Source organism: Pogona vitticeps, chromosome 2 (genome assembly GCF_051106095.1).
Source record: "Pogona vitticeps strain Pit_001003342236 chromosome 2, PviZW2.1, whole genome shotgun sequence".
NCBI lineage: Eukaryota > Metazoa > Chordata > Lepidosauria > Squamata > Agamidae > Pogona > Pogona vitticeps.
Genome location: NC_135784.1, coordinates 2,609,688 through 2,637,019, shown reverse-complemented (window position 1 = coordinate 2,637,019; position 27,332 = coordinate 2,609,688). Strand labels below are relative to the sequence as shown.

General features: G+C 47.1%; 3 protein-coding genes across 11 annotated transcripts in view; 2 read left to right on the top strand and 1 right to left on the bottom strand.

Annotated features, from left to right (window-relative positions):
• LOC144587211 (uncharacterized) overlaps nucleotides 1-7,857 on the top strand; it is a 41,414-nt gene extending 33,557 nt beyond the window's left edge. For 3 of the 4 annotated variants that reach the window (XM_078387046.1, XM_078387045.1, XM_078387047.1), the window contains one exon: nucleotides 1,295-7,857. In XM_078387046.1, coding sequence (XP_078243172.1) covers nucleotides 1,569-3,521 — 1,953 coding nt within the window. In that variant the 5' untranslated portion in view covers nucleotides 1,295-1,568 and the 3' untranslated portion in view covers nucleotides 3,522-7,857. The remainder of the gene's footprint in view (nucleotides 1-1,294) is intronic. The other variant, XM_078387049.1, reaches the window with a different exon arrangement.
• Nucleotides 7,858-8,704: 847 nt separating this feature from the next.
• Nucleotides 8,705-27,332, top strand: part of LOC144587184 (uncharacterized) — a 48,134-nt gene continuing 29,506 nt past the window's right edge. For 2 of the 4 annotated variants that reach the window (XM_078386858.1, XM_078386856.1), the window contains exons 1-2: nucleotides 8,705-10,110; nucleotides 10,670-10,785. The gene's annotated coding sequence lies outside the window, so the exon portion shown is untranslated. Of the gene's footprint in view, nucleotides 10,111-10,130; nucleotides 10,445-10,669; nucleotides 10,786-27,332 lie in introns of those variants that run through there. The other 2 variants (XM_078386857.1, XM_078386859.1) reach the window with 2 other exon arrangements.
• On the bottom strand, nucleotides 18,009-26,784 carry LOC144587264 (uncharacterized). 3 transcript variants are annotated; one of them, XM_078387305.1, is made up of 4 exons: nucleotides 26,610-26,784; nucleotides 26,069-26,183; nucleotides 25,649-25,739; nucleotides 18,009-20,439 (listed from the first exon to the last, which is right to left on the bottom strand). In XM_078387305.1, the coding sequence occupies exon 4, from the start codon at nucleotides 20,286-20,288 to the stop codon at nucleotides 18,765-18,767; it is 1,524 nt and encodes a 507-aa protein (XP_078243431.1). In that variant the 5' UTR covers nucleotides 20,289-20,439; nucleotides 25,649-25,739; nucleotides 26,069-26,183; nucleotides 26,610-26,784; the 3' UTR covers nucleotides 18,009-18,764. The 3 variants fall into 3 exon arrangements, with proteins under 3 accessions (XP_078243431.1, XP_078243430.1, XP_078243432.1); XM_078387304.1 differs by having other exon boundaries at nucleotides 25,649-25,743; nucleotides 26,610-26,783; XM_078387306.1 differs by lacking the exon at nucleotides 26,610-26,784 and having other exon boundaries at nucleotides 18,009-19,617; nucleotides 19,700-20,439; nucleotides 25,649-25,743; nucleotides 26,069-26,598.

The window sequence follows — 27,332 nt, the reverse complement described above, 5'->3', positions numbered from 1 at the left end:
GCGTCCTTTCGACTTTGGCCCAACCATTAGCTCTGGAGCTACTTGTACTTGTCCTCCGCTCTTCCTCAGTAGCATGTTGGACGCCTTCCGACCTGAGGGGCCCATCTTCTAACGTCATATATTTTAGCCTTTTGATTCTGTTCACGGGGTGTTCTTGGCAATGATACTGGAGTGGCATTGCCAGTTCCTACTCCAGGTGGATTGCGTTTAGTCGGAACTCCCCACTATGACCTGTCTGTCTTGGGTGTCCCTGCACGGCATAGTCCATAGCTTCTCTGAATTACTCAAGTCCCTTTGCCACAATAAGGCAGCAATCCATGAAGAGGTTGTAATATTATACTTTCATATATATCATATATCATATTACAATATATATTATATATTGTAATATTATATCTTCTTTCATCCTTTGTAGGGTTTAAATTATCTTCCTTTTCAGCCATTAGCATTTATCTTTATTTATCAAGATTTAAACCATTTCCCCCCTCTTTTTCGCAAGATCCTACCTGGTCACGGTCAAGTGCAAAGTCCTGCACCTTGGAAAAAGAAACCAATTGCACAGTTAAAAGATGGGGGATACATCGCTCAGCAAAAGTACGAGTGAGAGGAATGTTAGAATTGATGTAGATCGCAAGCTAAATGTGAGCCAACAGTGGCTTTTTATTAATCCAGGTTCTTGAAGTCTTCCTTCCCTTTCTCGTTTCAAGGGATCACCATTTTCAATACATTTGTGGACTTGCAATGCCTTTACATTAAGTACTGTACAGTGGAGGAAATAGTCTAATCAAACCCTCAATTCTAATCAAAGTCTCTCCTTGTATTTTTAAGCTGGCTGGATAGCTCTGTGGCTTAAATATCCAGTTGCAGAACCAGAGATTCCCCACTGCGTCTCCGACGAGTAAAGTCAGCCTGTGTGGCCTTTGGGAAACTGCACGGTCCCAGAAGCAAGGAATGGGGAATGACTTTTGAGTATTCTCTACCCAGAAACCCCTGAAAAAAGGGTTGCCATCAGTCAGAATAGACTTGATGGCCGATGACTAATATTATTTCAGATAGTGGTTAATATTAATCAACTATATTTTCCCATCCCTGTCCCTTTGGAAGTATCAGTTCAGGCAAGGGGAGTCCATGCTATTTGCACAATACGGCTAATTTTTCATATGTTGCCTGTAAAGCCTTCAAGAGACATATGCCTTTCAAAGGGGTCAAAGAGAGAGCAAACTCTTTGGTTTGACCTCCAGTTACATTCTGCTCTGTGTGACATTGTCAAGACATCTTCTTTTTTCTCTATCAGGTAACAAATACGATGGCCAGAATTATACAGAGCCGCTTCTTCTGGCCCTGAAAAGAGTCAAGTGTGAAGCCGGGAAGAAAAGCTTGGAAAAACCCATGAACTAGAGGAGAAAGGGCTGTGGAAATAGCTTCAGACCAGTGCCGCTAGTTCAGTTTAAAGAACTCACCCTGGGGAGAAATCATACAAAAACACTGAATGTGAAAAGAGTTTCAGCAGAAGAAGAAATCTGCGTTCACATCGAAGAACTCACACAGGGAAGAAACCATATAAATGCATGGCGTGTCAAAAAAGCTTCAGTGAAAATGGTCAACTTAGGTCACATCAACGTCACACTGGTGATCTTAGGTTACGTCAAAGGACTCACACTCGGGAGAAACCACATAAATGCATGGAATGTGAAAAAAGCTTTAGTCAGAGTGGTCAGCTTAGGGCACATCAAAGGACCCACACTGGGGAGAAACCACATAAATGCATGGAATGTGGAAAGAGCTTTAGTCACAGTGGTAACCTTAGGTTACATCAAAGGACCCACACTGGGGAGAAGCCACATAAATGCATGGAATGTGAAAAAAGCTTTAGTCAGAGTGGTCAGCTTAGGGCACATCAAAGGACCCACACTGGGGAGAAACCACATAAATGCATGGAATGTGGAAAGAGCTTTAGTCGCAGTGGTAACCTTAGGTTACATCAAAGGACCCACACTGGGGAGAAGCCACATAAATGCATGGAATGTGGAAAGAGCTTTAGTCATAGTGGTGCCCTTAGGGTACATCAAAGGACCCACACTGGGGAGAAGCCACATAAATGCATGGAATGTGGAACGAGCTTTAGTCGGAGTGATGCACTTAGATTACATCAAAGGACCCACACTGGGGAGAAACCACATAAATGCATGGAATGTGGAAAGAGCTTTAGTCACAGTAGTAAACTTAGGATCCATCAAAGGATCCACACTGGGGAGAAACCACATCATTGCATGGAATGTGGAAAGAGCTTTAGACACAGTGATGCCATTAGATTACATCAAAGGACCCACACTGGGGAGAAACCACATAAATGCATAGAATGTGGAAAGAGCTTTACTCAGAGTGGTGAACTTAGGTTACATAAAAGGATCCACACTGGAGAGAAACCACATAAATGCATGGAATGTGGAAAGAGCTTTAGTCGCAGTGGTCATCTTAGGTCACATCAAAGGACCCACACTGGGGAGAAACCACATAAATGCATAGAATGTGGTAAGAGTTTTAGTTGCAATGGTTCCCTTATATTACATCAAAGGACCCACACTGGGGAGAAACCACATAAATGCATGGAATGTGGAAAGAGCTTTAGTCGCAGTGGTCATCTTAGGTCACATCAAAGGACCCACACTGGGGAGAAACAACATAAATGCATAGAATGTGGAAAGAGTTTTAGTCGGAGTGATGCACTTAGATTACATCAAAGGACCCACACTGGGGAGAAACCACATAAATGCATGGAATGTGGAAAGAGCTTTCGTGAGAGTGGTCAGCTTAGGATACATCAAAGGACCCACACTGGGGAGAAACCACATAAATGCATGGAATGTGGAAAGAGCTTTAGTCGCAGTGGTCATCTTAGGTCACATCAAAGGATCCACACTGGGGAGAAACCACATCATTGCATGGAATGTGGAAAGAGCTTTAGACACAGTGATGCCATTAGATTACATCAAATAACCCACACTGGGGAGAAACCACATAAATGCATAGAATGTGGAAAGAGCTTTACTCACAGTGGTGAACTTAGGTTACATCAAAGGATCCACACTGGAGAGAAACCACATAAATGCATGGAATGTGGAAAGAGCTTTAGTCGCAGTGGTCATCTTAGGTCACATCAAAGGACCCACACTGGGGAGAAACCACATAAATGCATGGAATGTGGAAAGAGCTTTACTCACAGTGGTGATCTTAGGTTACATCAAAGGATCCACACTGGAGAGAAACCACATAAATGCATGGTATGTGGAAAGAGCTTTAGTCGCAGTGGTCATCTTAGGTCACATCAAAGGACCCACACTGGGGAGAAACCACATAAATGCATGGAATGTGGAAAGAGCTTTATTCAGAGTGGTCAGCTTAGGGTACATCAAAGGACCCACACTGGGGAGAAACCACATAAATGCATGGAATGCGGAAAGAGCTTTAGTCGCAGTGATGCCCTTAGGTTACATCAAAGGACCCACACTGGGGAGCTATAGGATCTGTCCTTCCAGTGAGCTCTCAGGGTTGATTTTCCTTTAGAATGGATAGGCATGTTCTCCTTGCAGTCCACGGGACTCTCAAGAGCCTCCTCCAGCACCACAATTCAAAAGCATTAATTCTTCAGCGGTCAGCATTCTTAATGGACCAGCTCTCACTTCCATAAAACACTACTGAAAAAAAAATAGTTTGACTATGTGGATTTTTGCTGGCAAGGTGATGTCTCCTCTTTTTAAGATGATGTCTAGGTTTATCATCGCTTTCTTCCCAAGACGCAGGGGTCTTTTAATTTTGTGGCTGCTGTCACCATCTGCAGTGATCATGGGGCCCATGAAAGAACAATTTGTCACTGCCTCCATGTCATCCCCTTCTATTTGCCAGGAGGTCATGGGACCAGTGGCCATGATCCTAGTTTTTTTGATGTTGAGCTTCAGACTGTTTTTGGCGCTCTCTCGTTTCACCCTCATTAAGAGGTTCTTTTATTTCTCCTCACTTTCTGCCATGAGAGTGGTATCATCTGCATATATGAGGTTGTTGACATTTCTTCCGGCAATATTAATTCTGGATTTGGATTCCTCCAGTCCGGCCTTTCGCATGATGTATTCTGCATATAAGTTTAATAAGCAGGGAGACAATATACAGCCTTGTCGTACTCCTTTCCCAATTTTGAACCAATCAGTGTTTCAATATTCTGTTCTAACTGTTGCTTCCTTTCCCATGTATAGGTTTCTCCGGAGATAGAAAAGGTGGTCAGGTGCTCCCCTTTCTTTAAGGACTTGCCAAAGTTTGCTGTGGTCTACACAGTCAAAGGCTTTTGCGTATTCAATGAAGCAGAAGTAGATCCAGCGCAAGTTAGCAATTTGGTCTCTAATTCCTCTGCCACTTTGAAATCCAGCTTGTACTTCATGGTGCTGAAGCCTACCTTGGAGGATTTTGAGCATAATCTTGCAAGTGTGTGAAATGAATGCAATTGTAGGGTAGTTGGAGCATTCTTTGGCACTGCCCTTCTTTGGGATTGGGATGTAGACTGATCTTTTCCAATCATATCGCCACTGCTGAGTGTAGCAACTTAACAGCATCATCTTTTAAGATTGTAAATAACTTGACTGGAATGCCATCACCTCCACTGGCCTTGTTGTAACCCATGCTTTCTAATGCCCACTTCACTCTCCAGGATGTCTGGCTCAAGGTCAGGAACCACACTATCTGGGTTGCCCGGGACATGTTGATCTGTCCTTCCAGGGAGCACTCAGGGTTGATTTCCTTTAGAATTGATAGGTTTGTTCTCCTTGCAGTCCAGGGGACTCTCAAGAGCCTCCTCCAGCACCACAGTTGAAAAGCATCAATTCTTTGGCGGTCTGCTTTCTTTATGGTCCAGCTCTCATAGCTTTGACTATTCGGACTTTTGTTGGCAAGGTGATGTCTCTGCTTTTTAAGATGCTGTCATGGTTTGTCATCGCTTTCCTCCCCAGAAGCAGGCCTCTTTTAATTTCGTGGCTGCTGTCTCCATCTGCAGTGATCGTGGAGCCCAAGAAAGTAAAATCAGTCACTGCTTCCATATCTTCCCCTTCTATTTGCCAGGAGGTGATGGGACCAGTGGCCATTATCTTAGTTTTTTTGATGTTGAGTTTCAGGCCGTTTTTTGCACTCTCCTGTTTCACCCTCATTACAAGGTTCTTTAATTCCTCCTCACTTTCTGCCATCAGAGTGGTATCATCTGCATATCTGAGATGGTTGTTATTTCTTCCGGCAATCTTAATTCCGGCTTGGGATTCCTCCAGTCTAGCCTTCTGCATGATGTATTCTGCATATAAGTTAAATAAGCAGGGAAACAATATACAGCCTTGTCGTACTCCTTTCCCAGTTGTTCCGTATCCAGTTCTAACTGTTACTTCCTGTCCCACATATAGGTTTCTCAGGAGATAGACAAGGTGGTCAGGCACTCCCATTTCTTTAAGGACTTGCCATAGTTTGCTGTGGTCCACACAGTCAAAGGCTTTTGCATAGTCAATGAAGCAGAAGTACATCTTTTTCTGGAACTCTGGCTTTCTCCATAATCCAGCGCATGTTATCAATTTGGTCTTGAGTTCCTCTGCCCCTTCGAAATCCAGCTTGTACATCTGGGAGTTCTCGGTCCACATACTGCTGAAGCCTACCTTCTAGGATTTTGAGCATAACCTTGCTAGCGTGGGAAATGAGTGCAATTGTATGGTAGTTGGAGCATTCTTTGGCACTGCCTTTCTTTGGAATTGGGATGTAGACTGATCTTTTCCAATCCTCCTGCCACTGTTGAGTTTTCCAAACTTGCTGGCATATTGAATGTAGCACCTTAACAGCATCATCTTTTAAGATTTTAAATAGTTCAACTGGAATGTCATCACCTCCACTGGCCTTATTGTTAGCCAGGGTTTCTAAGGCCCACTTGACTTCACTCTCCAGGATGTCTGGCTCAAGGTCAGCAACCACATTGTCTGGGTTGTCCGGGATATCCAACTCTTTCTGATATAATTCCTCTGTGTATTCTTGCCACCTCTTCTTGATGTCTTCTGCTTCTGTTAGGTCCCTCCCATTTTTGTCCTTTATCATGTTCATCTTTGCACGAAATGTTCCTCTAATATCTCCAATTTTCCTGAACAGATCTCTGGTTTTTCCTTTTCTGTTAATTTCCTCTATTTCTTTGCATTGTTCATTTAAGCAGGCCCTCTTGTCTCTCCTTGCTTTTCTTTGGAAGTCTGCATTCAATTTTCTGTAACTTTCCCTATCTCCCTTGCATTTTGTTTCCCTTCTCTGCTATTTGTAAAGCCTCGTTGGACAGCCACTTTGCTTTCTTGCATTTCCTTTTCTTTGGGATGGTTTTTGTTGCTGCCTCCTGTACAATGTTACGAGCCTCTATCCATAGTTCTTCAGGCACTCTGTCCACCAAATCGAGTTCCTTCAATCTGTTCTTTACTTCCACTGTGTATTCATACGGGATTTGGTTTAGATTATACCTGAGGAGCCCAGTGGATTTTCCTACTCTCTTCAGTTTAAGCTTGAATTTTGCTATGAGAAGCTGATGATCAGAACCACAATCAGCTCCAGGTCTTGTTTTTGCTGACTGTATAGAGCTTCTCCATCTTTGGCTGCAGAGAATATAATCAATCTGATTTCAATATTGCCCATCTGGTGATTTCCATGTATAGAGTCGCCCCTTGTGTTGTTGGAAAAGAGTGTGATGACTAGCTTCTTCTCTTGACAAATCTCTATTAGCCTTTGCCCTGCTTTGTTTTGAACTCTTAAGGCCAAACTTACCTGTTGTTCCTTTTACCTGTTGACGCCCTACTTTAGCATTCCAGTCCCCTATAATGACAAGAACATCTTTCTTTGGTGGCAATTCTAGAAAGTGTTGTAAGTCTTCATAGAATTGGTCAATTTCAGCCTCTTCAGCATCGGTGGTTGGTGCATCAACCTGGATGACTGTGATGTTAAAAGGTCTGCCTTGGATTCGTATTGAAATCATTCTATCATTTTTGAGATTGTATCCCAGTAGAGCTTTCCCCACTATTTTGTTGACAATGAATCACGTTTAGTCAGAACTCTGCACTATGACCTGTCCATCTTGGGTGGCCCTGCATGGCATAGCCCATAGCTTCTCTGAATTACTCAGGCCCCTTCACCAGGACAAGGCAGAAACCCATGAAGGAGTTCTTAGACGAGAACTCCTAGAAATCCAGGTTAGCACACCTGTTACCACCCAATTTCGGTCCCGATTCTCCGGCAGGAATAACAGATAAGATGGTGCATTGGTCGGTCTATATGTAAGCCAATTTATTAAAAACATATAGCTGGACTCCGTTCCTCAAAAGCGGACCGGGAGCCCTCATCATACATTGGTAAAGCATTTTATAAGTTTCTTACAAAGGACAATAAAGCACAGCATCCCCCTGTCACATACAGCACTGATGGTACCTGTCTGTCATGGGGTTGGAGGGAAAGTTCCATCCTATGGGGAGTGGAAGGTGGGACATCAGGGGGGAGGAGCTGTACTGTATATATATTTGGGGGAAGTCCATCGTAGGAGAGCTGACGTGGAGAAGTGGAGTTGGAGTCTGTGGGTCAGACTGGGTACAACTGTTCGTCAGATAGTACATACCTGATAGGTTCAGGTTTCTATCTAGGTAGCCAGAACTGATAGGTTCAGGGTCTGTGCGTTACCTTAAAGTGTTCCGTGGGAGCCAATCTGTTGTATGTGTATGATCGGGACTATACCAAGTTCCAGTATCCTATTTACCTGATCCTTTTATTTACCCTGTTTGTTTTTTCAATAAACCTTGTTCTTTTGTTTATTAAAATCCATTCCTGGTCTGGGTGACTTGGTAGAGCGAATGGTTGGTGGCAGCCTAACTACAGGGTGGAGTACTCCAGTAGGTCTGGGGTTGCTACACCCCCTATTGGTCTCCTGAACCCCATGGTTGCCTGTTGGGTCATCCTATTGGATGTGATAGATGTAAGAAAATATCCAATTTGTCCCCCCCCTTTGGACCTGTGGGTTAGTGGCTGCCAAGTTTGTGAATTTGTGTGACCCATTGTGCAGCTTATCTTTAAACATTACAGTCTTTGCCTGAAGCCCTGTGAGTTGGCCTTGAATGGGGGGGGTGGTTCTCCCAAATCTGTGTCAGTTTAAAGCTGTATCAGTTTAACAGCAGTGTGATAATGTAGGAATGTTTCTGTGAGCACCAAGGGGGAGGGGTCAGGAATGAGGATACAAAATACATTGACTGTAGAACATGCATATAAAGTACAGATACAAAATGCATATAGAATATTATAGTAAAGAAATAGTAAGAACTCATATTTCAATTACAGGTACAAGGTATGATTACTTGTGTAAAATACTGATTATGAATGTTAAGTACATGTGAATCAAATAGCACGTGTTGTCTTAAACTGTAAAGCCGGTACTTCGTATATGTTATATCAGAACCTCATTCTTGCCCCCTATCACACCTAGCAGTGAAGGCTTATGGGAGTTCAAGAATATTGAGGGATCCAAGGTTAGGAGGAGACAGGAGTGCGAGTGAAGGGTCCCCTCTGCTTTCATTATGACCTGTTAAACTTCTGCCTGTCAGGAAGCCGTTAAAAGGGAACAGAAGCTCCCCTCTCCATGGGGGAGGGGACTCAGAAGGCAAATCATACAATTAAACAGAAAACATGAGGTAAGAACAGCCCTGCCCGAGCGCAAAAAAAAAAAGGAAGGGAAAAAGGCTGTCAAATCTTCTCAAGAGGCCAAAAAGGTAGACGCACAAGTTCAGCCTGAGGGGAAGAAGAAGATCCGCCCTTCCCCCTCCCTCAACCTCCCTCCTGAGGGAAAAACGGCGGCAAATCCTGTCAGAGGCCCCCCCTCCAAACTGCGCACGCGCCCTTCTCTGTCGCCTAGAAGGGAGAAGGCAAGGCGCCTGCGCAGAGAAAGGCGGTTGCCAGGCGCGCCAATTCGAAATGGACGCCTGAGGAAGAAAGAAAGAAGGGGGGGCTGGGGAGATGAAGTGACCGGGGGGGTTAACGTTGCCCCCCCTTTCTGTCTGCTCTTACCTTCGCCTTCCCTGAAGAACAAAAGAGCATAACAGCTGCTCTCTGTCAGAGGCCCCCCCCTCAGACATCACCCCATAGTCGGGGCGGGGGGTGAAGGGAAGGGCTGGGTGCCTCCCGACCCTTCTCCCTTCGGAGGTTGGCGGGTGGGGTGAGAGCAAGGCTAAAGTGGGGGGGCTTGGAAGGCTCGGTCGCCCCAGCAACCTATACAATGGGGGGCTCTTAAGAGGAGCCTGCCAACGGGCGCTTATGGGGGGCTTTCTCACCCCCCCTTTCCCCATCCCCTCATATCCATCCCTCTGAAAGCCATAGAGGCAGGTTTCGCAGTCTGCGCGTGGGGTGAGGGGGGTGAGGTTGGAGAGGGACGTGCAAGGCATTGCAAACCTTCCTGGGCGCAGCAAGTGGCGGGGGGGGGCGAAGATACCAAAAACTCTCAGCCTGACCTTCCCCCGGACCCTTCCGTCCTGGTTTTTTTTTTTTTTTTGAGGGGGCGCTTTGCACCCTCCATCTCCTCTTCCCCCAACAAGCGCCCTCGCAGGATGGGGGGGGGGAGAACAGGCGCACGAAAGCCTCTTTGCCCCCCCCGTCCATTTATGGATCCCCTTCAGAGGGTCACCCATGGGTTCAATTCGAGGGGGTGTGTGGAAGAGAGAACCCGCATCTCTATCGCTCTCGGTCCCCCTCCTTCCTCGGGCTCTGATCTTCACTAGATTGTGGGAAGGGAGGATTCCTCCTTCCCCCCCCCACTAGAATTCCCCCCATCTCCCTCTCTCTGCCCACGCATCAGCCCCCCCTTTACACCCCGTTTCCCCCCTTTTATTGCAAGAAGCTCAGGAGGTCCTTCACCTCTTTCTCTCCATTCATAAGGAAGGAGGGGAAAACTAGAGCTTCCTAGCTCTTACGTCCAACCGGAAGCGGAAGGATTGCGCCTTCCCCTCTTTCCCTCCATCTCTATGGTCCCCGGTCCAGCCGCTTGCTGGGAGGCCTCCCCGGGAGTTCCGCGCATCAAGACCCTGGGAGGAGGTGGGTCGTGGGGGTGGGGGTGGGGCGCAGGACGTGGGGGCGTTAGGGTGTTTGTGTGTGCGCATAGCTTTGCTATGCTGTTGTGGAAGGAGAGCGAGCTAGAGCGGGACACGGCAGTGGGGGGGGATTTGGGGGGCTGGCGTTGCACCCGCGCCTTGCAAGGCAGGCGTTTATCCTTGCGCGTCTCTTGTTGGCCAAGGATCCGGGTTCCGCCCTTAAGGGCAGTGGGAAGGGAAGGTCGCTCTCCATTTCCTCCCCCCACCATCCTGCCTGCACCCGGTGGGTGTAAAAAAAAAGGGGGGGGAGTCCTTTGGCTCTTGTCTTCTTTGCAAAGGTAAAATCTCAAAGGGGGAGGCGGATCTCTGAAAGAAACTCCATCCTAGCCACCCCTTGGCCGCAGCTTGGAAGGACCTCCAAGTCCGGGGGGGGGGAGGGGGGAGAGCTGGACTACGGAGGTGTTGTAGGGTTAGAGAAGGAGGAGTTGCTGCAAAGGGAAGAAGGATTGTGAATGTCTTCTGCATGTCATCTTCCTCTTCTCTCTGTCCAAATTGCCCTTTAGGGACTCTAAAGAAGCGTTCCCGATCCAGTTGCTCTCTCGGCTGCCTGATCCGGCAGAGAGGAGAGCGGATCCATCTCAAGACCAGATCTGGGGATCCACGACAGGAGAGCGGAGAGGTTTGTGGGTTTTTTTCCTCCCTGCCTGGCGTGAGGGCTTCCTTGTGTCCTTCCGAGCAGGAAAGGTCTTTTTTCTTTCTTTCTCTGAGAGGAAGGCAGTGATGAAACAGGCTGAGAAGCTGACGGACTTTCCTTCGCGGGATGTTTTTCAGCAGAGGCAAAATGAATCCTCTCAAAAACAGGACCTTGTGGCAAGTTCGGCAAGCTTCCATGCAGAATATTTTTCTCGTGGTTTGGTCCCGGAGGCCCAGTTCTGGACCATCCACTTTACAAAAGGCCCGCTCCTCATTTGTCAGGACAGATCCCCTCCATTTTTGGACTCTCCTTAGAGAGCCTTTAGGGACGTGGTGGCGCTGTGGGCTAAACCGCAGAAGCCTGTGCTGCAGGGTCAAAAGACCAAGCAGTCGTAAGATCGAATCCACGCGACGGAATGAGCGCCCGTCGCCTGTCCCAGCTCCCGCCAACCTAGCGGTTCGAAAGCATGCAAATGCAAGTAGATAAATAGGTACCATCTCGGTGGGAAGGTAAACAGCGTTCCGTGTCTAAATCACACTGGCCATGTGACCACGGAAGATTGTCTTCGGACAAACGCTGGCTCTATGGCTTGAAGAGCGCGATGAGCACCCCTAGAGTCGGACACGACTGGACAAAAATTGTCAAGGGGAACCTTTACCTTTACTAGAGAGCCTGCTCTGCCACTGAGTCTCCCCTTCCCACAACTGCTTCAGACTTTTGGCTTTCCAAACTCCACCCTCACCCCTTTTTTAAAAATCTGGGGCTGGGGTGTGTGTGTGTGTGTTTCCCTCTCCCAGGAGGTCCTTTGTAAAGTGAACGGCTCTGAAGTGTCCATTCTTGAGCAAAGCGTCCCCACATCTGTTGCAAAGGCAGCAAGGGAAGTTAGCAGCAGGTTCCTGCAGTCTGTGTCTCTCCTGTGAAGGGTGGTCGGTGAGCTCCGAGGGAAGAAGGCAGCCCGAGCAAGGTCGGGGTTGGAAGAGAACAGGGGATGATGATGTCCCTGCAAGTGAGAAATGTCTTGAGACATGCATTGAGTCTTCCCGGGGTTCCACGAAACTACCACATTCCTTCGGGCACACAGGATACTGAGGCTGAGAACCACCCGGGCAAGTGGGCTGTGCATTGGTATCTTTCTTAATCCAAGACAGTGAAATGGATTTTTTAATGGCCTTGTTACAAAAGAAGGATGCCACCCATGGAAATCTACCAGGCAGTGAAATGGGGGTGGGAGAGAGAGAGAGGTTCTGTGTGATTTTTGTTGGTGCCAGTTTTGTGTGAGAAAATGGCATGGGCCGATGGTCTGCGTCTGTGCTTCCAAGCAGAGAGGATCGCAGAAGGAGGACACCATCTAAGTATATTTGTACTTCTACAGGTACTTATAGAATTACAAATGGCTTATGCGGCTTTGGGAACAATATCCATCAATAAATTTCACACAGTTGCAGATCTCACTGTGCCGATATAGTTATGAGATACTTAGGTTTAACAGCAACAGCAGAGATTCAGGGGGATTGCGGGGAACCCAGGACCCTAGGGGATGAATTAGGATCAGTGGTTGTGAGACAGCCTTTCTCTATATTTAGGAACATGTTTCTTTCTCAAACTACAAATCCCAAAATCCTGTGTCTGTGGGGATTCTGGGATTGTAGTCAATGAAAGGAACTCTTCCCAGCTCTGCCATCACCTCCTCCTCCTTTCTGGGTGGTCATTTCCTCCGTTTCCCCCTGCCCACCTGCTTGTCCTGACCTTAGGAAGATTATACCCGATTTCATTATCTCTACGGTCATTAGATCTTTCAGATGTAAACAACTGTGTTTTAAGAGTTTTACATCAAAAGATGGAGCTTCTCCCCACATTCGACCCCCTGATCTCACACAGGAGGCTCATGAAGGTTTAATCTGAGCTCTAATGCCTTGGTCTGCATGGCTTCAGCACAATATGCAATGATCCTCTGTTAAATTTAAGATAAAATCTTTCCCATAGGTCCGTACCAAGTGCTGTTTTTTTGGGGGGGGGGGGAATTTCTACTCCTCTTTGAGTGCCCCTCAAGGAGGACTGGACAGAGGCAGACCACCTATCCTGAAGGGAGAGAATAAATTGTGAAAAACGGGCAGCCCTCCCTCCAGGTCGGAGGTTCCTGGGTCGTGACAAAAGGCCAGTGTGAGGAGCTGGCTGGTTCCCTGAGCCTTCCTCCAGCAGCGCCCCTTTCTGCCAAGTGGAGGAAAGCTTGTCCGGCAACCCAAGGAGTTCCCGAGGCCCCTTTTCCACCCTTTCCCCGGGAATGGAGGGCAGGACACGTCCCAACGGGCTCAAGCGACAGGAAGCCGGATTTTGGTTTAAGATCAGGGGAAAACTTCCTAATGGTTTGAGGAGTAGGACAACAGAACCTGCGACCTTAGGAGCCCTTTCAAGGGGAAAATTGGACCACCCTCTGTCCGGCCAGCTTTGATTTGGATTCCTTCAGGGAGCAAGAGGTATATGGACGGGATGTCCTCGGAGGCCCCCGTCCAACTTCATTGTTCCAGGATTCTAAGAAACAGAGAGGCAGCCTGCCCTGGATGGATTTTCGCTCTCTCTGAAAACTCAGCTGCGCCACTTGGGGGTCCTCCTGGATTCATCCCTGAGCCTGAATGCCCACGCTTTGGTGGCGACCAGGAGGGCCTCTGCACAAACGGGTGCGCCAGCCGGGCTTGTTCCTGGAGGGGTCGGATGTGGCCACATCTGGTGACGTCTGCCTTAGTTACAACCCAGCTGGATTACTGTCATGCACTCTGGGGAGGGTGTCTTCTGGAAAGTGTTTTCCAAACTTCAGTGGGTTCAAAACCCTTCAGAGCCGTTGACCTTGCAAAAGATCTGCTGGGAGAGGGATGTCTCCTCCACCTCCTGGGGCCGACATGGAGGGTGGGAGCTGGGAAAAGGGCCAAAGGGAAGGAAGGGAGACCATCCCCTCCCTCCCTCTCGGGGGAACTCTCTCTGCCTTTCTTCTTCCCTCCTGCCCTCCAAGATATTGCCTGCTCCCAAGGGGTCTGTCTTCTTCGGTCACCTCTGAGTCACTTTGGACCCTCCTGCATTTCGAATGTTTGTTTTTAATTATTTCAATTCTTGATTTATGAGCTAATTAAACAAATGACTCAGTGAATAATTGAGTAATGAAACGTGGGGGGGACAGCAGGCGCCTTTTCTGGCTGCATCCAGAGCCCCTTCAAGGGTCCGAGGGCCACTAGGAGGCAGGGAGAGAGGGTGCAGAGGTTGCCCCTTTGCAAGACGGTGGGGGTCTGGATGTGGCCCCCTCCCCTCCAACCAACCTACTCTTCCCCCCAACCTCCATCCCTCCTTCCCCCAGCCCCTCTTCCCCCCAGGGACGTTGCAGGTCCTTCCATCCCTTCCCTCTGAAGCTTGGGGGCCAAGGGAGGGAGTCATTTCCAGCAAACACCCCCAACCTGAATTTAGGTTTATCAGGCAGGCGGGGGGAGGGGGAGAGAAAATAGTGTCTCCTGGGGAGAACTGAGTGGAAATGGAAATCAACCGACCCCCTTTTCTACCCCCAAACAGGCACCCCCAAACCTCCCCCTGATGACTCCCCCCTCCCCCCACTGTGGATTTCCAGGAGTTGCCTCCTTCTGTTATGGTGATGAAATTTAGTCCAAGGGTTGCCAGGAGGGGAGAGGGTGCAGAGGTAACCCCTTTGCAAGAGGGGGGTCTGGATATAACCTTCTCCCCCCACACCCATGCCTAGTACCCCTCCTTCTCCCCCCAGCCCCATTTCCCAGCCAGGGACGCTGCAAGTCCTTCCTTCCCCTCCTTCCCAGGCCAGGGGGGGCAACACTCACCCCCCATGGACTTAGCTTTACCAGGAGGGGCAGGACGGAAATCAAGGGACACTTTTTCTCTCCCCCCACTTTTCTGACCCCCACCGTAGGAGGAAGAATTGAGCAGAAAGCCCCCCCTTCCCATTAGGCACCGTTGCCTGGGGGGAGTAAGAAGAGTCTCTTGGGCCCGAAGGGCCAGATCGGGACACCCCTCACCCACTTTCCCCTGAAACAGGGAAGAGACCCCCCCTGAGGACCAAGGCCTGCCACACCTTGGGGGGAATCTCAGCCCCCTCCCCATACATCCTTCCTCCCACTCCCCCCATATATCCCAACCGTCCACCTCCTTCTGGGTCCTCCACCAGGAAACTCACGAGGAAGCCCACCCCTCGCTCCGCCACGACTGCACTCCTGGGAGGACCATAGAGTTGGGTCATGGGGGGGAGAGAAGGAGGGGCAGGCGCGTGGCTTCCGCTTCCGGTTGGAGCTAGAGCGAGGAGCCCCTCCTCCCCCCCCGCAAAGTGAGGGGGTGGTTGTGGTTGAGGCAGGAGGGGGGAGATCTGTGGGGATCGCGGGGGGTGGGGAGAGTAAGGGGGATTATGAATGGGACACCCCCACACACAATACACCCCCCGCAGACCCACAACAACACCCCCCCCCACACCCACAAAAACCTAGCCTGACGGTCCCTGGCCTTGGTTTCCTTCTTTCTTGACCACCATTTCTATACCGGCTTTTCTCCTGAAGTATCATGAGGGGGCCAACACTCTACTGGGCCAAACCAATTCCCGCTCTGAGAAAGGATGCACAAAAGCCACCCCGAGAACACACTTGAAGCACAAAGCCTCCCCCCAAGACTCCCTGTGTCAGAAGCCCCACCAGGCCCTTCCCTGTGTTTTGTGGAGGGGTTTTTTGGGAGGGGGGACAGCGTCTCCCCATCCACCACAGGCCGCCCCCCTTCCTCGGCCTGCTTTTTGACCGACCAGGAGTGCCTCTCTCTTGCCTGGCTTCAGGGTCAGCTTCGTCCAGTCCCTTCCTGACACCCGGAACAGGTCTAGAACCACAATGGCCTTTTCCTGGAAAGGAGAGACAAAGGAGAGGCCGAGTGGGGGGTCACGACCCACCCCAAAACTCCGGACAAGCTCGGCCAGCGGTATCATGTAGATGTTCAATAGCATAGGGGACAAAATCGGAGGGATCCCACAGGCCGGTGGCCAGGGTGTGGAGCAGGAGTCCCACCAGGACCACCCACTGGGTCATCCCCTCAAAAGAAGACCGGATCCACCACAAAAGAGAGCCTCCCTTCGTTAGCCTAATTTGACTTTGTTCTGACTCTTTTTTAATTTGTTGAATTTTAAAGTTGTAAAGTTTTAAATGCTTGGGATCGTTAGTGCAACCGGTAAAACCTATGCAAACTTAATTTGGCTTCGTTCTGAGTCTTCGTTAATTTTTTGTGAATTCCCCCCCCCATTAAATTCACCAAAAATTAACGAAGAGTCAGAACAAAGCCAAACTAAGTTTGCACACGATTTAGAAGGTGCTCTAATGAATCCAAGCATGTAAAACAGTTTCTGAGTCTTCGTTAATTTTTTGTGAATTTTTTCCTCCCCCATTAGAAAAAATGGAGCCCAACTTTTGACAGCTCCATTATTTCCTGTGGGGGAGGAAAAATTCACAAAAATTAACGAAAAGTCAGAAACTGTTTTAAATGCTTTGAATCGTTAGTGCACCTTCTAAATCATGTGCAAACTTAGTTTGGCTTTGTTCTGACTCTTCATTAATTTTTGGTGATTTTTTTCCTCCCCCATAGGAAAGCATGGAGCCCAACTTTTGACAGCTGTCAAAAGTTGGTGGGGGAGAAAAAAAATCAGCAAAAATTAACAAAAAGTCAGATCAAAGCCAAATTAAGTTTGCACCCATTTTAGAAGGTGCAGTAATGATTCCAAGCATTTAAAACCGTTTTTGAACTTTTTAAGACACTTTTAAAATTGAAAAACTGACATCGCAAAACCATTGAAATGCATTGAATAGGCTTCAGTGCATTCCAATGGGGGGAACATTGTATCGCTTAATGATGTTTCCTATGGGTTTTTTCGCTTAAGTATGGCAATCCGTGCCTTTTGGAATGGATTAACCGGTTTTCAATGCATCTCTATAGGAAAACGCGTTTCACTTAACGATGTTTTCCCATAGCGTTTTTTAACCAATTAACATCGTTAAGCGAGGCACCTATCCTTAAGTTTCTGTTCAGACTGAAGCTGTTCCCACATTCTTTGCATTTCAAAGGTTTCCCCTTTGTATGAGATCTTGGATGAATAGAAAGATGACTGCTTTTATAAAAGATCCCCCTACATTCCATGTATTTCTATGGCCTCTCCCCTTTTTGACGTCTTTGATATCTACCGGTCAGAACTTCATTAGGATACCTGGCTCGACAGGAAAACTACAGAAATTTACAGACCTCCCAGGCAAGGAGATTCTACAATTCATCAATGCTGATGTGATTGCAGGGAAAGGGTGAATCTCAAAATGAGAATCTGTGGGGGTTTGGTATTCTCAGACATCTGGATATGTGCTGTTTCTCCTGTGGGTTCCAATAAACACAACTGATCCACTGGGGTCATGCCAAAAGCCTTCTCTGAGGAGCTTCTCCATTTCTCCCTTTCTCTCTTCAGCTAGCCTGCCTCTTTTCTACCTGATCTTTCTCCTCCACTATCTCTCCCCAATAGGAGGGTTTCTCCGATCTTACCTCTCTCCGACTCCTTTCTGCCACTCATGAGGTATAATCCCACTGTTTGGTCCAGGGTTTCTCCATTCATATCCACGCCCAGCCTTATGATAAAATCCTTTCCTTCTTTTGCCCTTCTACCTCTCCAGCTTCCGCTGTCTCCCTTCTTGATGGTTCACCGATATATTTCTCTTCCCTCTTCCTGTCTTATTCCTTCCTTTTTCTCCTGCATCTCTGCTGCTCCTAAGATTCATTTACGTGGTGGATCCTTCCTTTCCTCTGAAAGACTTTCTGCTTCCCTCCCTGGAACTTCCACCTTAGACACCCCAGGCTCTTTATTTCCAGACTCTCCCATCCCTACATTGGTCCCAACCTTTGAATCTTCACCCGGAACTATCTCTACCCTCCTAGTTTTCTCTGTGACCTCATCTCTCTATCTTCCCGTTCTCCCCATGGAGGTGTCACTTCTCTGATGAGTCATATGTTCTGCCTCCGGGGCTCCATTGGGTTTTGCCCTCCTCTTGTCAGGAAAGGATGGCTGTCCAGTCAGGATGGGTTCAACCCCACTTTCTCCCTCACATAGAGAAACAGTGACAAGGTGTTTGAAGCTCATCTGGGTATCCCATAGGAAGTCTTTTCATTGTTGCAGTGATTTCAGCCAATTCCAAAACTTGTTGATTCTGTACAAATTCATTTATTTACATCAATTCTAGATTACATACTTAAATATACTTAATCCAAAAAAAAATATGTAAGGCAGTCTTACGGGTGTGAGGACAAAACTGTTGGAACAGATCTTCAAATCCAAACGTCATACAGTTATGCAAAAACTGCAGGCTTACTCAACATCAGTTCCATCGTCTGTTGTACTTCATGAAACCAAACATCTATGTTTCTCCGTTCCTTTCTAAGAACAGTTTGTGGGAGAGCTCTCCAAATATTTATATCCCTTTGTTCTGCATCAGTCAACAATACCAAATCTTCCCAAGGCTTGTGTCTCCCAGCCTCTGAGATGCTCAGATGTTAAGGATCTAAGGATTTGGTCACCTCTGACCCACTGGACTCCAGGGCCCGAAGTGACCAGAGCTTGAAAACAAATCACAATTTTGACTCATTCCAACAATACCTGACTATACACTCAGTACAATAGCATAGAAATGCTTAGTTTTTCATAAATAATATAGAATATATATTAACTGGTACCCTCTTTAAAACTCAATTACTATTATTATTTATGAGGGTAAAGCCTTCTAAAACAAATGACAGCTTTTCTCTCTTCACTACGTGCTTTTCTTTCATCAGTTAGCCTTAGAACATCCATCTTTTTCTGTTTTTACACTAATTTTGTAAAAGCTTCCATTGTAAAATATATCTCTCATTTTTTCAACACAAGCTTCTACGGCTATTTTGCGATATCTACCTGTTAACTAACAATAGAAATAAAACACATGACTTCGACTAAAGCTCTTTCCACATTCCATGCATTTGTACGGTTTCTCCCCAGTGTGAATCCTTTGATGTAACCTAAGGCCACCACTGTAACTAAAGCTCTTTCCACATTCCATGCATTTATGTGGTTTCTCCCCAGTATGAGTTTTTTCATGTCTCCTAAGGCCATCACTGTGACTAAAGCTCTTTCCACATTCTATACATTTATAAGGCTTCTCCCCAGTGTAAGTTCTTTTGTGTTTCCTAAGGTTATCACTGTGACTAAAGCTCTTTCCACATTCCATGCATTTATGTAGTTGCTCCCCTGTGTGAATTCTTTGATGGGAACTCAGGTAACTGCTGTGACTGAAGCTCTTTCCACATTCCATACATTTATGTGGTTTCTCCACAGTGTGAATCCTTTGATGTAATCTAAGGACACCACTCCTACTAAAGCTCTTTCCACATTCCATGCATTTGTACGGTTTCTGCCCAGTGTGAGTCCTTTCATGTGACCTAAGGTTACCACTCTGACTAAAACTTTTTCCACATTCCATGCATTTATGTGGTTTCTCCCCACTGTGAGTTTTTTCATGTTTCCTAAGGCCATCACTGCGACTAAAGCTGTTTCCACATTCCATGCATTTATATTGTTTCTCCCCAGTGTGAGTTTTTTCATGTTTCCTAAGGCCACCACAGTGACTAAACCTCTTTCCACATTCCATGCATTTATGTGGTTTCTCCCCAGTGTGAGTTCTTTTGTGTTTCCTAAGGTCACCACTGTGACTAAAGCTCTTTCCACATTCCATGCATTTATGTGGTTTCTCCCCAGTGTGAATCCTTTGATGTGACCTAAGGCCACCAGTGACTAAAGCTCTTTCCGCATTCCATGCATTTATGTGGTTTCTCCCCAGTGTGAATCCTTTGATGTGACCTAAGGTCACCACTGTGACTAAAGCTCTTTCCACATTCCATGCATTCGTATGGTTTCTGCCCAGTGTGAGTCCTTTCATGTGACCTAAGGTTACCACTCTGACTAAAACTTTTTCCACATTCCATGCATTTATGTGGTTTTTCCCCCGTGTGCATCCTGTGATGTAACCTAAGGCCACCACTATGACTAAAGCTCTTTCCACATTCCATGCATTTATGTGGTTTCTCCCCAGTGTGAATCCTTTCATGTGACCTAAGGTTACCACTCTGACTAAAACTTTTTCCACATTCCATGCATTTATGTGGTTTTTCCCCCGTGTGCATCCTGTGATGTAACCTAAGGCCACCACTGTGACTAAAGCTCTTTCCACATTCCATGCATTTATGTGGTTTCTTCCCAGTGTGAATCCTTTCATGTGACCTAATTTGACTACTCTGAGTAAAGCTCTTTCCACATTCCATGCATTTATGTGGTTTCTCCCCAGTGTGAGTTCCTTTGTGTATATGGAGGCTCTTGTTTCCACATTCCCTACATGGATACAGTTTCTTCCCTGTGTGTGTTCTTTGGTGTCTACTGAGGTGACATGCATTTACGTGGTTTCTCCCCTGCGTCAGCCTTTTTATGTCAAATCCATGCCTGTCCACTCTGATTTTCAATTCCATGTTTTCTTGCTTGATTATGAGTTCCTGTCCAGGTTGCTTCAGATGTTGCTGGGCAATACTTCTTCTCCTGTTCATCATCTGGTAGGTTAGAAGAAGAAAAAAAAACAGAGAAATAACCACTGTCAAAATCTGCAGGAAAAAGGAATGATATGTTTGGATTCTGCCTGATTCACAGAGGAGCAAGGAAAGATAGCCAAAAAGGTGAGGGAAGAGAATCAGGGAGGGGATGAGGCCGGACCATAGGTTGTTCTTTTGGGCTTGAAGTTGGAAGGGCTCTTCACTGATGAACGTTTTGGGGGAGGAGTAATGAAAGAAGGTTCATTTCCACACCCAAATAAGTACATCAAATTCAAAGTATACTAATTTTTTATTCCCTTCTCAAATTCTCCCCAAAGACTAGACTTACATTTCCAGAAAATTAGAAAGGAATTTCTCAAAGTTGCTTAAAGAGGAAACAAATATTTCAATTAAAGGATTGTTTAGCAGAAATGAATAACAAGGGGGGAAAGGACAGTGTTAGAAAGGAAGAGCAAAAGTGGATGAATGTGATGCAGCTAAATGATTGGACTCGAGAATGGGTAAAGATCAGTGAGTGGTCAATGCAGGGAACTGACAAAGTCTGCAGAGATTATTATTCAGAAGGAGAAGAGAAAGGACAGGTCCATGAAATGGATGGGATGTAGAGTTTATAAAATGCTGTTACGGGTAGAGAACCATCAGGAATTTCTGAAAACAGGATAGGAAGCAGAGAGGGTCAGTGTAGGAATTAGGACTGGGAGCTGGTCGTGTTGCCGCTGTCTGTGGCTGAGGAGGATGAGAGAAGGGGTGTTTTGTGACTGGAGCTGGGTTGGTCCTGTGGGACGAGGCAGTGGATTGGAGCTGGCGCCCGAGCTCATATCGCGGGACTCGTATGAAGCTGCCTGCAGAACTCAGAAGAACAGCATGCTGGGGACCAAAAGCTGGGTGCCTCTGTTGGGAGTTTCTGCAAGTCCTCAGCGGGTCCTGCGTGGAGGTGAATGGGGGCTCAATGGGGCTAGGAAGCAGAGATGGTCAGGGAAATAGGTGCTGAGGCAATGGCATCTTAGAACTGCAGAGCTAGAAGGTAAGTGAACTCCCAACCTCTGGATCCAGAGTTAGATACCTAAACCAATGTGTATGGAAAGAGGGGAGGGAAGAATATACAGTGGGGTCTTGACTTGAGAACTTAATCCGTATTGGAAGGCGGTTCTCAAGTCAAAAAGTTCTCAGGTCAAATCTGCATTTCCCATAGGAACGCATTGAAAACCATTTGATCTGTATCTGCTCTTTTCTGACCATAGAAACTAATGGGAAGCTGCTATTCTGCCTTCGACCACTAGAGGGGGATATTTTGTTTCTTTTTTTCTTAGGTCAAGAAAGGTTCAGGGAAGGCAGGGAAAATACAGTCCAGGCAGTCCAGGACCAGGCAGTCCGAAGACTGTCTCCCAATCTACTCTAAACGCTGGGGGGAGTGAGGAAGCAGACAGGCACCCTTTTCACCGGCCAACAGTTAACTGAAAGTTCACATTTTGCACTTTCCCTGCCTCCCACGTGGGTTTTTTTCAGTTCGTAACTCAAATCTAAGTACTTAAGTCAAGTCAATATTTTCCTGTGAGAGCGGTTTTTAAGTCAAAAAGTTCTTAACTCGAGCCGTTCTTAAGTCAAGACCCCACTGTAAATAATTATAGATGCTGCATATTCCAGTAGTATCTTGGTTTACAAAAATCAATGTTTCCTCTAGGACAGAATCCTGAAACTCCGGTCCGTGGTCCGGTGCCAGTCTGTGGCCTAAGCCTGACCAGGCATGTGCTCCCCCACGCCTTTCCACATGCACACAAGTGTATGTGCCCTGCACTGCCCGAACAGTCCTCCTTGAATAATGAATTAAATCAGATACAAGTTATTCTACTAGAGCCACAGATGTCACCAGGAGGTCTTCTCTGAAGTTCTGGAAACAGTCAGCAGGGACTCAAACAGGAAGGAGAAGTAGAGGTGGTAGAAAACTATTGTGGGGGAATGCTTCTTCCCAACGTTGCTAAGCTGTTGGCTGATTCTTCAATGCAAAGAACGCTCTCCTGGTTGACGTCATAGCTGCTTCTGAGAGGAGGAGCTACTACCCATTCTTCCTCTTCCTCATAGTGATAGAGAGCTAAGTTCAAACCCTTTCTTTGGGCCAATCCTAATGTGAACTTGTAAGCTTAATAAAAGAGAGTCCTCCTGGGGGCTTTGCCCCAGAGGATCTGTACGCAGAGTTGGATCCAGAGGTGTGTGAGGAGGACTCTGTTGGCAGACATCCTTGTGTGTGTGGCTGACTACCTTAACTTTTCTCTCTAAGACTATTCTCTCTAAGACTATTCTCTCTAAGACTATCCTAATTATCTGGTGATCACCAAGCCTATCAACTTTCTCATTTCGTGACCCTACATATTGGCGCCCAAACAAGCACCTTGCAAGCTATTAATCAAAGGCATGAAAGACAGGCTCCCAAGGAAAAAGGGCTTGAGGAACAGTTTTTTTCTGTCTAAACAAGAACATAGAGAACGCCTTTTCCCTCTCCTTATCTCCTTCACAAGAAAAATACAAACAGGAGTTAATTCATGTCATACAAAGGGAAAAACATTTTACTGCTAGATCTGAAACATCATTGGAAAATTCTGCCCAAAATCAGCACAAATCGCTCTGGACGGGAATGGACGGGAATGGGAGAATTCAATTCAGATGATTATCATATCTACTATTGTGGGCAAGAATCCCGTAGAAGGAATGGAGTAGCCCTCATAGTCAACAAAAGAGTGGGAAAAGCTGTACCGGGATACCATCTCAAAACTGATAGAATGATTTCAATACAAATCCAAAGCAGACCTTTCAACATCACAGTCATCCAAGTTTATGCACCAACCACCATTGCTGAAAAGGCTGAAATTGACCAATTCTATGAAGACCTACAACACCTTCTAGAACTGACACCAAAGAAAGATGTTCTTGTCATTATGGGGGACTGGAATGCTAAAGTAAGGAGTCAAGAGAGAAAAGGAACAACAGGTAAGTTTGGCCTTGCAGTTCAAAATGAAGCAAGGCAAAGTGTAATTGAGTTTTGTAATGGGAACAAGCTGGTCATCACAAACACTCTTTTCCAAATCATCATCAATGGAAAACTCAGCAGTGGCCAGAGGCTGGAAAAGATCAGTCTACATCCCAATCCCAAAGAAGGCCAGTGCCAAAGAATGCTCCAACTACCATACAATTGCACTCATTTCCCACGCTAGCAAGGTTATGCTCAAAATCCTAGAAGCTAGGCTTCAGCAGTATGTGGACCGAGAACTCCCAGATGTACAAGCTGGATTTTGAAGGGGCAGAGGAACTCAAGACCAAATTGATAACATGCGCTGGATTATGGAGAAAGCCAGAGAGTTCCAGAAAAACATCTACTTCTCCTTCATTGACTATGCAAACGCCTTTGGCTGTGTCGACCACAGCAAACTATGGCAAGTCCTTAAAGAAATGGGAGTGCCTGACCACCTTATTTATCTCCTGAGAAACCTATATGTGGGACAGGAAGCCACAGTTAGAACTGGATATGGAACAACTGATTGATTCAAAATTGGGAAAGGAGTACGACAAGGCTGCATATTGTCCCCCTGCTTATTTAACTTATATGTAGAATACATTGTGAGAAAGGTCAGACTGGAGGAATCCCAAGCCGGAATTAAGATTGCCGGAAGAAATATCAACAACCTCAGATATGACAGAAAGTGAGGAGGAATTAAGAAACCTTGTAATGGGGGTGGGGGGAACAGAAGATGAGATGGTTGGACAGTGTCACTGAAGCGACCAACATGAATTTGGCCCAGCTCCAGGAGGCTGTGGAAGACAGGAGGGCCTGGTGTGCTCTGGTCTGTGGAGTCATGAAGAGTCGGACACGACTAAAAGACTAAACAACAACAACATAGAAATAATAATAGAATAAGAGTCTGGGGTCTAGGCAAAGAGAGGAGAGGGAGATGGAAAGAGAGGCAGGACTTCCTCTGATCAGTTTAGGCGTACCTTGGATTGCCCAGACCAAGAGGGAAACAAGGGCCAGGAATAGGGGATAGAGATCATCCTGCCTGGATTGATGGGGGTGCCTACCCAGTTAGGACATCCGCTTTTGCAAAAGGGCTTTTTAATAAAGGAGAGCTGCTTGTATTCATGGTTGTCTGGTTCCTGCATTTAAGTAACAAGGGTGTGAGCATTTCTCACTACTGGGGGCTCGTCCGGGATCCAAGTCTCCTGCTGTATTCCACTGCTGAGAAAACAGGGAGACGCATTCCAGCGATTTCAACAGCCTACTTTCCCTGGCGGGGACCTCGGCTGCGCAGATGAGATAACCCGAGATGTCCGACACCCTGGTGAAGGAGACCGGGAGAATTTGTTGGGCACAAATCTAACAACCAGGCCACTCCGTGCTCGGGGACTGTTAAGCATTGCCTTGGTGGTTGGGATTGGGACTGATGGACAAGAGTGCGTGAAACACAAAGTCTTGGACACAAAGGGAGTCTGGAGTCTTGATCCCTGGTTCTGTTGTCTCCACGAGGATCGTCCAGCCAGGAAAAAGAGGAAATGGGACAAAGGAGAAAATGGGAAACGCCGTCCCCCCACGTGGGATGTGAAAGGGAGAGAAAAGGAAGGATATAGAAATAAGAAAGACCAGGAGCAGAGAGTGAGAGAGTGAGTGAGTGAGTGTGTGTGTGTGTGTGTGTGTGTGTGTGAGCGAGAGAGAGAGAAGTGGAGGCCAGAACGGCAGAGGTGAAGAGAGTAAGCAATTGCTAGAAGAGTGGGAAGGTTGATATCAAGAGATGAGGCAGGAAGGGGAAGGAACCATTACTCAGCCAGGAAACCTTTCTACTGGGGTAAATGGGAGAGAAGAGGATGGGGCCGAAAGAGAAAGGAAGAGGGGAAGCAAACAAGAAAGGAAAAAACAGAGGACTTACAACGGAAGAACCTTCCCCCACGCAGGGTGTGTGGAAATGTCTTCCCAGAGGAGATGATGGGAGGGGGAGAGCGGTGGACGGGGGAGACGCTGTGCCTCTTGCATCGGATGCCAAGGAAACCATACCCTCGAACACCAGCACTCTGCACATGTTCAAAGAAGACTTGTGGTGTCACGGATGGAGTACCAGACTGGAAACCAGGAGACCTGGGTCCAAATCCCTGCTGAGACAGGGAAACGGAGAGGAGAGAGTGGGGGGGGGGCAAGGCTCCTTAAGCCACCCCTTGAAATCTCACTGACCTTGCAAACGTTCGGAGGGATGTGGGATATGGGTTCTTTCTAATGGGTCCCAAAAACAGCAGAGAGAAATCACTCTCACTCCGTCTCACTCCTTCCTAGGAGAAAAGGAGAAAGAAAACATCAGCCTGGAGGCTTTACGGATAAAGCAAATCAGAAACATTTCCATCCCAGATGTGCCTTCCTCGTGTTTCTATTAAACGGGGCCACATCCCCATCTCCCTCTCCTTCTCCCTCTCTAGTCAGGCGTAACTTCCCTCTGAAACATGCAATGAAAGTAGCAGAATACAAGAGGGTAGGTCTCTGACGGTCGATTTAAAATATTTTTATCTTGCCTTTCTCATGAAAAAGAAGGTTGCAAGATAGCTTACGTGCCTCAGAAAAAGGCAACATTTAAAAGTGAAAAACAGCAAGACTACAAACCTTAAAATGAATCAAACCGAAGCTGCACTTAGGATGTTAAACGAAATCAACATCGAGAAAATGCCAGAGCCCCGTGCGATGGAGCGGACCGGACCCTCTGTTGTCACGGGAGCATCTGTAATTCGAATTGTAGTTCTTATTATTTCGGGGTTATTTGTATGTGCTATATCTAGACTTTGGCCTCTGTGTGTCGCCTATAGTTCAGGAAAGGCTAAACCACGAGGAGCAGATTTAGATTCAGCATCATTTCTATTGTCAGAATTTTAAAAGGAGGGGGGAGTGATACCTGGATATAGAAGAAATTTTTATTTATGGTCTAGGGAGTAGAAAAGTTTATTCTACATATTATATTCTTAGCCACATTCCTATTCTTTTGGTATTTGCCTTAAGTCAAAAGGGAGCGTCTCCCTTAAGTCAAAAGTTTCCCACTATTTATTTAAAATATATTTGCCCTGCCTTTCTCCTTAAAAAGGACCCAAGACAGCTTAGGTACATCATTAAAAGGGAACATTTAAAAGTGAAAAACAGCAAGACTACAAACCTTAAAATGAATCAAACCGAAGCTGCACTTAGGATGTTAAACGAAATCAAGCTCTAATAAAACACCAATCCCCCCCCCCCCCGTGCGATGGAGCCGACCGAGGGCTGGACCGGACCCTCTGCTCTCACGGGACCCTTCGCTATTTTCGGTCCCTTCGAGGATCCCAACGCGGGGGGGGGCGTCTCCAAAGGGGCTCCTTGGCCTCCGTGGCCCCTCCAAGGGCCCTGTGTGTCTTGGGGTTGCCCACCCAGGGCGGGCCGAGTTCAGGTCTCAAGACTTTTCTCGCCTGCTGTCTTCCAACCCCTTGGGGCTCACCCCAAACCTCTCAGGGGCTTGGAGGGGAGGCAACCGAGGGTGGGTGTCTGGGCTGCCCCTGCTGGAAAGCAAAGCGTTTTGTGATTCCCTTGGTCTGGAAGGGACCCTTCGGAGCCATTCACTCTGCAAAAGGCCCGCCGGGAGAGGGAAACCCTGCAGATCCAGAGGAGATGGGTGGCCTTTATCCGGTCCTTCTCTCCTCCTGCCGTCCCTGTGGAAGGACCGGAGCCTCTTTCGGCCTCTTCCCAAAGCCCCTTCTTTCCTCCACCCTACGGAGAGCCAGGAAGGGGAGGCCGGAGGGCGAATCCTTCCTAGGAAGAAGAAGGAGGAGGAGGATCCAGGGGGGCAGGTCTTTTGCACAGCCGACGGCCCTGAATGGCGCCTACAGGACCCAAAGACCAGAAGAGT